The 12,437-nt window shown below is 38.6% G+C and overlaps 1 protein-coding gene across 2 annotated transcripts; it reads left to right on the top strand.

Moving 5' to 3' along the window:
* Positions 1 to 3,261: 3,261 nt before the first annotated feature.
* Positions 3,262 to 11,850, top strand: LOC308686387 (uncharacterized protein). 2 transcript variants are annotated; one of them, XM_081394809.1, is made up of 9 exons: positions 3,262 to 3,946; positions 4,474 to 4,953; positions 5,866 to 6,031; positions 6,779 to 7,261; positions 8,140 to 8,184; positions 10,070 to 10,111; positions 11,017 to 11,084; positions 11,363 to 11,406; positions 11,662 to 11,850. In XM_081394809.1, exons 2-9 carry the CDS (start codon positions 4,741 to 4,743, stop codon positions 11,723 to 11,725), a joined length of 1,125 nt encoding a protein of 374 aa, XP_081250935.1. In that variant the 5' UTR covers positions 3,262 to 3,946; positions 4,474 to 4,740; the 3' UTR covers positions 11,726 to 11,850. The 2 variants fall into 2 exon arrangements, with proteins under 2 accessions (XP_081250935.1, XP_081250936.1); XM_081394810.1 differs by lacking the exon at positions 11,017 to 11,084 and having other exon boundaries at positions 11,662 to 11,744.
* Positions 11,851 to 12,437: the final 587 nt, after the last annotated feature.

Below are 12,437 nucleotides of genomic sequence, written 5' to 3'. Positions count from 1 at the left end.
AACTGTTGAGCAAAGGGGCCATAGAGCCTTTATCTCAAGCTCAGAGCGAAGGGGGTCTGTACAGCAGATATTTTCTGGTACAGAAAAAAGACGGGGGTCTCAGACCCATTCTAAGACAGCTGAAAAAAGTGCTTTCGAAACGCCGGTTCAAAATGCTCACAACCAGGAAAATCCTCTCGCAAATTCGCCAAGGGGACTGGTTTATGTCAAAAATACAAATATTCCAAATACAAATAGCGTCACGTCACAGGCGATTTTTTAGATTCGCCTTCGAGGGCCAGGCATATCAATACACAGTCCTGCCTGTCCCTAACACCCCGTACATTCACAATGTGCATTCTGAAACTTCGGGGAATGCGAGTTTTGAATTACTTGGACGATTGGCTGGTTCTAGCTCGATCACACTCAGAGCTCATAGAACACAGGACCATATTACTCGAACATCTCGAGAATCTGGGTCTCAAAGTCAACTTCCTTGAGTGTGAAGGTGGTGTCTATGGACGCCTCCACCTCGGAATGAGCGCTGCTCGAGGGCAGACCGTTCTTCAGCCAGTGGTCAGAACTGGAAAGGCTCCTGCACATAAACTGCCTGGAAATGATGGCAGTCGACAACGCGCTGAGGCGCTTTTGTCCACAAATGAAAGGACACCACGTCTTGGTCCGTTCGGACAACATGTCGGTGGTGGCCTACATAAATCGCCAAGGAGGTATCAGGTCCCGAAACCTTTACAGGCTGACGGAGCGCCTCTTGGTCTGGGCTCAGCACAACCTGCGCTCGCTGAGAGCAGCGCACGTGCCAGGCCACCTGAATGTAGGACCAGACAGACTGTCCAGAAACAATGTTCCGGCAGAGGAATGGTCCCTACACCCGCAGACAGTCCAACGCAGGAGGAAATGGTTGGGGAGACGCAGAGAGCAGAGGATTGTGTGTTCTGCAAAGAGAGTTGGGGGTAAATAAATAATTTTGCAATGTTGCTGCTGGTCAAGCAAATGTTTGTGGTTTGTTTCTGTTTGATATAATTGTAAATATATCTATTAAAATACTGATATTCTGGTCTATAACTCCTCTCCGAACTCCCCTCTGCCCTGTATCTTGCTCTCTCATTGACTGTAGGTCATCGCAATGTAGTTTTCAGTCAGAACACATTTCACACAACAGGATTTTGAATCCTCATCTGCGATTCTCTCAGATCGTGTCTTCGATAATTAGCCTTAAATAGTTAAATAACATGATTGTCACTCACTTGAATGAGCACCGATTTGCCTATGATTTTAGGCATTTGCCGTCTATCTCGCAAAACCTGTCGGCAGGTGAAAATCAGGGCTAAAACCAAGCAGTGTGAACTGGGCATAAGGCTGTGGCTGGAAGTTTCTCTTTTTTTCTGTTCTTCTTTCTCTTTTCTTCTACAGTGATACTGCTTGTTAACAGCAGGTGTTCATCATTAATGCTTAGTCATCACTTAATTATCTCATTAACTTCAACACTGCTTCGTGGTACTTTAACTCTGTAGTGTGCACACACATGAATACTAGGCAGTGTTAATTTATCATCGGCATTTTGCTGTGTATTATTACATAAATCTTACCCGTTTCATTTACGAATGACTGACATATAGAAATCACATTCAGTTTTTTAATACAATTAAATACATTTTACCTGAATGACTGAGAAATATGAATCACATTCAGTTTATTCATTTGTTTATGTTAAAACTATGCAATCCAAATGGATGGAAATGCAATTCAAATACAAATACAATTCAAGCCTCCACTGGCTTCAAGTTTCTTTTAGAGTTGATTTTAAGTTTTTATTGTTTGTTTTTAAAGCTCTCAATGGCCTCACACCACCGTACATAACTGAGATGTTAACTTTGCGTCAGTCAAACAGGGCTCTTAGATCAACAAATCAACTTTTGCTGGAAGTCCCAAGGACAAGGTACAGACCAACCCAGTCTCACGGCAGTTCGTGACATAGTCACGAAATTTAATCTATTGATTCGTGTTCGTGGACACGATTTTCCCCATTTTTTCGTGTCACTCAGCACGACTTTCAATCTAATGTATTTCAATGGGACGTATTTTTCGTGCCTGCACCACGTTTTTCTTTCGAGAGCACAGTATTGTTTTTTTTCTCAATTGTTATTCATTTTGCAAACTTTAAGAGCTACATTACTCAATATTTAATCAATAGATTTTAATCCTCGTTTTTATTGCTTTATATTCGGTAGGCTACTCAACATTAATCTATTTATTCGTGTCCAAGGGCACAAATATCCTTATTTTTTTCGTGTCACTCAGCACGACATTCAATGTATTTCAATGGGACGTATTTTTCGTGCTTGCACGTCTTTCTTTCGAGAACACACTATTTTTTTTCTCAAATGTTTGGCTATTCCTTTTGCAAAATTTAAGGGCTACATTGCTCAACATTTAATCAGGAGATTTTAATCCTCGTTGTATTGTAGCCTATTCGGTAGGCTACTCAACACGAATTTATTCGTGTCCAAAGGCATTTCATTTTTTTCGTGTCACTCAGCACGACTTTCAATCTAATGTATTTCAATGGGGCGTATTTTTCGTGCTTGCACCACGTTTTTCTTTCGAGAGTTGTTTTTTCTCAATTGGTATTCATTTTGCCAACTTTAAGGGCTACATTACACAACATTTAATCAGGAGATTTTAATCCTTGTTTTTATTGCTTTATATTCGGTATAGGCTACTCAACATGAATCTATTTATTAGTGTCCATGGGCTCAAATTTTCTTCTTTTTTTCGTGTCATTCAGCACGACTTTCAATCCAATGTATTTCAATGGGACGTATTTTTCGTGCCTGCACCACGTTTTTTTTTCGAGAGCACCGTATTGTTTTTTCTCAATTGTTATTAATTTTGCAGACTTTAAGGGCTACATTACACAACATTTAATCAGGTGATTTTAATCCTCGTTTTTATTGCTTTATATTCGGTATAGGCTACTCAACATGAATCTATTGATTCGTGTTCATAGGCACGAATTTCCTTCTTTTTTTCGTGTCACTCAGCACGACTTTCAATCTAATGTATTTCAATGGGACGTATTTTTCGTGCCTGCACCACGTTTTTTTTCGAGAGCACGGTAGGCTATTGTTTTTTCTCAATTGTTATTAATTTTGCAGACTTTAAGGGCTACATTACTCAACATTTAATCAGGTGATTTCAATCCTCGTTTTTATTACTTTATATTCGGTATAGGCTACTCAACACAAATTGATTCGTGTCCATGGGCACGAATTTCCTTCCTTTTTTCGTGTCACTCAGCACGACTTTCAATCTAATGTATTTCAATGGGACGTCTTTTTCGTGCCTGCACCACGTTTTTCTTTCAAAACACAGTATTGTTATTTTTATTTTTTTTTGTGATTCATTTAGAAAACTTTAGGGGCTACTTTGCCCATCATTTAATCAGGAGATTTTAATCCTTGTTTTATTGCTTTTTAAATTATAATCGGTAGGCTACTCAACATTGTAAACCATCGTCAGTGCTTCCTTACATTAAAAAAATATGTATATTATTCCTGAATGCGAGTGCAAAGTTGAGTTACGGCTATTGCTTCTAAATATTCCTGTTTCTTTGCTGAAAAATACCGGTTTTCCATCGGTTTGGCGTGTCAAATCTAACAGTAACTACATTTCCCACGAGCCTTATCGACCGTTACTATGGATGACGACAGATAAAACTGAGGACCCGCCACCGATTCTCTTTTAATGATATCCTCATCTTTTTTCAACACACACGCGAAAGTGTGCTTGATAATTCAACAATACTATGTGTTATGGCCATCAGTTTTATTTGTTTCCAGTATTACCCATGATCATCAGCTTCCGTTGCTATGGAGACGGAGCCAGCCCGCCCTGTAATTGGGTGATTTCTTCAGTGATTTCTCATTGCGCTCAAACCACTTTCCAGGTAAGTTGCTAGGCTCATTCGTACGTAACGATCACGTTTTGCTATAAATAATTGATGCATTTGCCATATTAGATTCACATGATTTACACGTTAGGGCAACGAATTAAAGCCCGTCCAAGGTTTGCTCATTATCAGAAAAAAATCCTGTGAAATTAGGCTTGCTAAATGGATAGCCAACTTCAACATGCTAACTCTAACGTTAGTTATCTAAAATATGTAATTTTCTCTCGATCATCGTGGTTCACCCACAGTGTCACTGTAATGTGTCAGTAATAACAATATTATCACTTGGTCTAAACTTATACTGCACATAACGCTGCCTTTTAATCTGGGATGTCGAACCCCAGGCACATGTTACGCGCGCGCGCCTTTAAAAAAAAATTACGCGCACAGGAAATAGGAGCAACGTGAATCTGTATTTATTTATTTTAAGTATTTATAAGAAAATGGGAATCACTCACTATTAGGGTCATTAATAGGGTACATAAACACTACATAATCAACATTTTCTGTTGTTCTCCATGCAGATCCTGTCAAACACATCACCTGTCCGAACCTATAGCCACACCTGATTTCAAAACCCAAAGGCACTTTTAAGAGCCAACCTCAATCTCTTCTTTATTTTCTATATCTCACATTCTCTCTGTTCTCAATATCTATATTTCTCTCTCCATCTATCTCACAGTCTTTATCTATTGCTCGTTCTTTTCTCTCTGTCTGTCTTTGTCTACTTGTCTCTTATCCATCTTTGTCTGTCTGTCTGTCTGTCTGTCTGTCTGTATCTGACTGTTATAATGCCGGGGGGGTCTACAAAAAAGAACTGCCCTTTTTGTCAGGGCATTTTATTTTGTGCACAAAAGGTCTGTTCACACTGTAAAAAGGAGCAACCTCAGAAGCAGCGCCTCAAGAAGAAGCTTCAGAGGTTTGATGAGAAGCGAGATGAATGGGTGGTTGGTCGTAAGAAAAACCACAACATTGCATCCATCAAGGATGAAGCCAATATCCTGGTACGTACAATTTCATACATGACATTAAACTTTCCAGATCATCTAGGAAGTACATTCAGTGGTACCATTTGTTATTAAGTGAGCATGCCAGCGCAAGGTCAGAAAGACAGTATTTTTTGCCAATATAGATAAAGTTAAATTATTTTTTTCTAATGATACTTTGTCCTCCCTGTGTCATCAGAACTAATTTAAAAGTACAATTTAACTATCAAATTTGAAGGTAGATGTAATTGTGATTTTTAGTTTTTATTTTAGTGGTAGGCTAATACCCTAAAGTAAACACATCTTCACCATAACACATCACAGACCTTAATGATCTACCAGAGCAAAATTTGAACACACAGCAAATATAATTGATACTCAGGAATTCTTGAGTTCATAACAAATACAGGCATGTATTGTGACAGAATTGCAATATAATAATCAAACTTTCTTATCGAGTGGATGAGAAATAACAAATGAACTGCATTCATACTGTACTACTCAAAACAACAATGTGCACGTGTCTACTGTAAATATGTGCAGCATTCACCCATTTGGTCATGTTATCACTAAGGTTCTGCCTTTTTAAAATAAATCTTTAGATTGTCATTGTCCAGTTGCACAATGGCTACATAATCTTATCAACGTAGGTGCAAAACCCAAGCTCCTAATATTACAAAAAGTTATATTTTAACCTTATTTTCTATATATATTTGTTTTTTTTGCTTCTACTGTATGAGCCTTCCTGTTTGCACATACTTGGTTTTACAAAAGCAAAACTCACTATTAGGTTAAAAATCCTGAATGGCAGTAACCTGGATGCTGTCATTAATAATGTTATATTTTCTTAATAATTAATATTCCTAGTTATTTTTTATGTTGTTTTTCTATTTCATTAAACAGCAAAAATACACAATGTTGTCATTGCAGCTTGAGAAACTCCATGCCATTGGATACAAGCCAGTTCTGCTTCTTGGAAAGGAGACCAAAAAAAAAGAAATGAAGTGTGAAATATTAACCCCTCGCTGCACCCTCTCCGCCTATGCCCAGGACTACCTTCAGAAGATAGGTTCATTTTATGAATACCTTTGTGAAGGTGAGATGCATGCACTGTATCTTAAAGTCACAGTTCACAATTTGTGTTGAGAGCGCAAAAGATTTTATTATCTTAAAGGAGATTTAACATTGAGCTTAATTTTTTGTAAATCACAAAAATCTGGACATACTAATTGAACACATGAAATTCGCAAAGACACGTTTTGGTTACTGGGTCAATGAATTAAATGTATATATATATATATATATATATATATATATATATATATATATATATATATATATATATATATATATATATATATATATATATATATATATATATATATATATACAATAAAACAATATCAAGGACGGCGCTAAAATGTAGAGCATTACCAGAAATAACACAAAGAAAAAGAAAACAATCAAATGTTGGCTGGATACACCAAAAACTTACACTGCTACTAACTTTGAGGCATAACCCAGACTGTAAACAAACATTATACTTGTCATTTTTTGAATAGATATTATGAGCAGTTTGGGTTTTATTTTCCCGACTTAAAGATATATTGTATTGGTTATAGTCATTGGAAATCAATCAAATATATTGCAGATATCTAATACATCCAGTTGACACTCAATAGTTCTCCTGCAATCAAAAGTGCCTTCAAATCTGGTTGGGCAAAATTTGGACTAGGCCTATATGATTCAAACAGATTAAAACTTAAAACAGGTACAGATCAAGCTTATGGTTAACCTCTATGTTTTAAATAAGCAAAACACAACACTTGTTTAACTTGCACAGGTTGGACCCAGGATTCCAGTGGCAATGATGATCAGCTGATTACGCTGCATCTCACACCCTGTGACCCATTGGAGAACAAGCAACCGGAAGAAGGTGAGCAGGCGAGCCCCGTGGAGGGGCAGGTGGATCAGGCGAGCCCCGTGGAGGGGCAGGTGGAGCAGGCGAGCCCCGTGGAGGGGCAGGTGGAGCAGGCGAGCCCCGTGGAGGGGCAGGTGGAGCAGGCGAGCCCCGTGGAGGGGCAGGTGGAGCAGGCGAGCCCCGTGGAGGGGCAGGTGGAGCAGGCGAGCCCCGTGGAGGGGCAGGTGGAGCAGACGAGCCCCGTGGAGGGGCAGGTGGAGCAGACGAGCCCTGTGGAGGGGCAGGTGGAGCAGACGAGCCCTGTGGAGGGGCAGGTGGAGCAGACGAGCCCTGTGGAGGGGCAGGTGGAGCAGACGAGCCCTGTGGAGGGGCAGGTGGAGCAGACGAGCCCAATGGAGGGGCAAGGTAATTAGAACAAATTTAAAGAGTTACAGTTTATATTTGTAAAGGCCTAAAGTGTTTGACCAATGGGTTACCTTGAATTTACTTGACTTCCAGTTTATTTCCCCCATAGAGCTTGATGCAGGTTAGGGCTCTTTTCAGCATCGACATTGCAATGTGTGCATGTGAAATAGTCACAATGCAGGATGCATGATGTCAAGTAGGGGAAATGAACTCAAACACACCATGCTATAACTTTTTTGCTGGTTGATAAATTAAAACTCACAAGGTTCTCATTTTCCATGGATAATCTGCTAGAAAAGTTGATCTGATATTACATAATTAGATGGTCTATCCGATTCTGTACTAGGGCTTTTGGAAGGAATTTTGTGAGTCTATTATAAATCTAAAAGTAAAAAAAAATGCTACTAATCGAATGCTGAAATTACTTGGCCAAAATTAAAGATTAAAGATATTAGGATAATTTGAATATTCAAAATAATTGGGAATGTCAGTGTCCCATGCACACTAAACTTGAAGGCAACATATCTCAATTTATCAGATTGCTATGAAATTTGATGAGCACATTTCATGCTCACAACCACACCACCATTTTCCCACCCCTTGCGTTCCTTGATCAAGTCAGCGAAGGATCAGCTCTTGTTGAAACAAATTAGGATTATCACAAACAGGATGGACATAAGCGAGAAAGTGAAACACGTGGAGTAAATGGAGCAACCTTAATTCAATCGCAATAAGACTACATGTACTTTACACCTATTAATACATGTACTGCCACACTTGTGCGACGTTGTGGTCTTTCAGTATTTTAAATAATAAGTTAAAGATTTATTTGGTATATGAGTAATTTTCTTTCTCCAAACCCATTGCTGTCTTCACAGGGTCAGCCAGGGGCACAGTTGCAAGTCGCAAAAAGAAAAAGTCAGGTATGTAAATAATGTTTGTTGGGTAATTATTGGTGGTTCTGATAACTGTTACCATAGCTCATTAGTCAAGCAGATTCTCTTAAAGGGTTAGTTCACCCAAAAATGAAAATTCTGTCAGTAATTACTCTCCCTCATGTTGTTCCAACATTCATGTTTACCTCGAAGCTAATACTCCCGCTAGCATACAATAGCCACATTAGCAGTTAGCTGCTGTTTGTTACACACAGTAGAGCAATAAAAACACAGTCTTAAGGCCCGTTCACACCAAGGATGATAACTATAAAGATAACGATAAAGATATAATTCTAAAAATCGTTCTCCATATTAAAGAATAACAGAGTTCACACCACAACTATAACGATAAAGATATGAGGAACGATATCATAGGGATCACTTTCAGAACGATTTTTTTCCAGCTGTCGAACGATAAAACACTGACAGCCAATCAGAATCCATTCTAATTTAAAGGTCTCGCGCATTTAAAATGGATCTGGATCATCCGGGCGCGCGCGTGCTTAGAATAAAAAGTCCGTTATCGGTCGCTGGTGTGGACACATATATAGTTATCTTTATCGTTATCTTTATAGTTATCGTGCTTGGTGTGAACGGGCCTTTACCGTTTCAATTGCAGGCAAGTCTCTGATTGTTGAAAATGGCCCCTTTTTCCCGAGCTTCGATGCCAACTTCGCCTGATATTGCCCCAAATTTGTGAAGGATTCCGGCGTAAAATGTTTAGTTAGCACAGACACCAAACGTTAAGCCAGTGGGAAGGGTTGTAGGAACCGCGTCATTAAAAATGAATTTAATCCACTGGTCCCTGATAGCTAGGTCCGTTCTTGGTAGAGAAAACACATTTACATGTTGATTCTGGCAGTCAACAACAGAGCAACTCACGTGTGCACTACGTTTCTGCATCTTTCGCGACTGAATTGAATATGAGGGGGTAAGGGGCAGGGCAGGCTTCCCGCGGCATAGGTCTGCGGTGTCCATATATGGTATATCCTGCCCCGTCATGACGTCAAGTCGGGGCTGAAATTAAAATCTCGTATTTGAGTGCGCGTGCACGCTTGCTGGTTGATGAATCCTGGGGTAAACAAACGCTTCACTTTTAAATATCGGCTTCCCGGCCAGTGTATAATCGTTAGGCAATCATAACATACATTGATTCTCGTGGAAAAGTGAAAATTACAGGTTATGACTCCTTTAAGATTGAGCAACTGGAGTCACTTGGACTATATTAACAATCTCTTTAATACATTTTCTGGGCCAGCAAGTTTCAATCCCTTAGTAGCCTATGGAAATGTGATCCAGCTCTCAGATTTAATCAAAAATATCTTAATTTGTGATCCGAAGATGAACGAAGGTCTTACGGGGTTGGAAGAACAACATGAGGGTGAGTAATTACTGACAGAATTTTCATATTTGGGTGAACTAACCCTTTAAGTAAATAAATGAATTACGCAAATAGAATTTAAAGGGGACCTATTATGCTAATTTCCAGTTCTATATTTTTGTTCTGATAGTCCACTAGAGTAGCTTTGCATTATCCTTAAAAAAAAATCCTTATTTATCTTGAACTGGTCCTTTATGCAGACCCTGTCTGAAACGAGTCGTTTTAGATGGAGTATTCTATAAGCCTACTATGATTACTATTCTAATGAGCCTCAGCCTGCATGTCATGTAAAATGTGGAGCCAAATATAAACAGCGTGTTTGCAGACACATTAACTGAAATAGAGGATGGTCTTTTTCCATATTTCAGGGGTCTCTACTCTCTAGACACACCAGGGAGTCAGGGACACATATTTATGTTGAAAAGACATTACAAAGTGCATTTTGTCTAATTAATGTAAATGTGTTTTTTTGTTTTTTGTTTTTTCTCACAGGGGGACCAAGGCATATGCCGGAAAGGAAAAGGTCACAAAAGAGTAAGTGCATTGCATGTAAATGCAATGATTGATACTTTGCTATACATTGCAACTTTTACCCCGGTTTATTTGCTATAGTTCCATTGCTTTTTTTTAACTACTTAAAACAGACAATTAGTCAAAATTTTATTTATTTATTTAATCATTTAGCAAAAGCTTTTATCCAAAGCGACTTAGCGACCCGCAACAGGGCAACAATATGTAAATGTCTTGACCAGTCCAGCTAGTCCAGCGTAGCACACATAACCATGATTATTCATAATAGATATAGAATAGTAATAATAATAATAATAATAATAATAGTAGTACATAATAGTAATAGTGAGATTAGTACAATTGACAACCTATAAAATCCAACAGGCTTAATTAGTCTAATTTGACCAAAATGCATTGTAGTAGTAGAAGCAGCAGCAGTGGAGTATTCTCAGTTGTGAGCTGTGGCTTAGCAGTAGTATGGTTATTCAAGCAAGCATACCACATTGGAAATTAGTGATTTGGTTCCATGGTACATGTTTTGATTAGTGATAAACATCACTTGTTGTCATCCTTGCAAGTCTGCTCCCTACTTAAAGGGATACTCCACTTTTTTTGGAAATAGGCTCATTTTACAACTCCCCCATAGTTGTACAGTCAAAATACAGTAATATGTAGCAGCGCCTGAAAATGGTCGACCCTAGTCTACCGAGCTGGGGACTATTTTCAGGCGCTGCGTCATATCATTACGTCTGCTGGACTCATGGTACGGCAGCAAAGTTTCTTGATTATTACGCAGGAATGAGAGTATAGTTCCTAGCCATATCAGCCTAGAAAATCACAAAGTGATTCATAGTTGTAAGTCTTCATAGTTGTGTTTATTTTGTTCCTAAACTAACTAATAAGTATTTGAAACGTGTTTTTGTTCACAGATTGCTCCTACCACACTCGCCTAGAGGCTTTCCCCATCAGGAGTGTAGTAAGAGAAAGAGTGAGAAAGGTTAGACAGTCATAAAGGAACTGCAGAGTGTAGGCAGTATGCAGAGTGCAATATAGGATTTAGAAACTTCCTTGTGAGTTGGCAAATACATATTACAGTATACATACCATAATTGTTAGGTAGATGCTTTTTATGTGTTTGGTCTTTTTTGAATTACAGTTTAGAAAGGAGTGTCTACTGAAAATAATGACCCATTGTATCAATGAAACTCAGTGCCTATAACCAGACATAATAGCCTTATGCTAAGAATGGAATTATTTATTTATTTTTCTTGATAGGGCAAAGCAGAAATGTTGGTTGACTGGGAGCCCTGTCCAGTATGGTAAGTATTTCTCTGTTCTTCTGCTTTATGAATTAGAGATAGGGGGGTTGGCTACAATACTTTTTCTATTAATCCGTTCTGTTTCAGATTAAACAAGCATTATAACAAGTGTAAAGCACACATCATTACAGAACTATAACAGTTTCATTTTCCATCTATGAAGGACCACCACCATTAATGCATGCATGAAGGTGGTGGTCCTTCATAGATGGAAAATTAAACTGTTATTCCCTAAAAATTCCCTTCTGTTTTTAGTGGTGAGCAGTGGGCCCAGTCCTGGCAGCCAAAGGATTCTCTCCGAAATAATGAAAATAAATAAAATGTATGTTTTGAACTCCATTTTGGTTTCAGCGTATTTATTCAATTGTTTCTGTTTTGCATTTGAAGTCGTATCTCATCTTTCTGTAGTAATGAAAAGGTGAAAATCTCCAAGAATGTGACCTGGAGTTTAATCTCGAGAGGGCTGTACTAGAAATGTACTTAATCCAACTGAATTTTCTTCTTCAGATGTTATTCAAAAGCATGTTTTCATATTTCATGATTATACATTGCACTTTTATTTTATTACAGTTGACGCGTAACTTGATTTCATGTTCTGTTGTCTGTGCTTTTCAAAGTTCACTTAACCTCACTGTGCACTGTTAAGAAATACAGCCTTATGGCTTGTTTGACATGAAGCTTAAATATGAAGTTCAACAAATAAGACTGACCTTCTTTATACTCACTCATTACTTTATATCTTTTACATTCTCTCTCACTCTCTTCTACTCCAAACTCATCAGCTGACTGGGCGTTTTACGTCTTAAACCAAATGTATTTTCTTCTCAACCCTCTTGAGCCAATCGTGTCATAGGTCCCTCCGCTGTGCTCATCAGGAGAAGAGCTCCACATTCATCCAGATCTCAGCATTGCTACTCACCCCTTCACCACCACCAGTGTCGGCTCCATGTAGGGGATATCCCTCTTCATATCATGCATTTCTCTACAGTACACCTTTAAAAGAACGATGTTTCGATGTGTTCCAATTGCCA

Source organism: Scardinius erythrophthalmus, assembly GCF_964197995.2.
Source record: "Scardinius erythrophthalmus genome assembly, contig: HAP1_SCAFFOLD_228, whole genome shotgun sequence".
In the NCBI taxonomy this organism is placed as follows: domain Eukaryota; kingdom Metazoa; phylum Chordata; class Actinopteri; order Cypriniformes; family Leuciscidae; genus Scardinius; species Scardinius erythrophthalmus.
The sequence above is the reverse complement of the archived record's forward strand: the minus strand, read 5'-3'. Positions and strand labels throughout refer to the sequence as shown.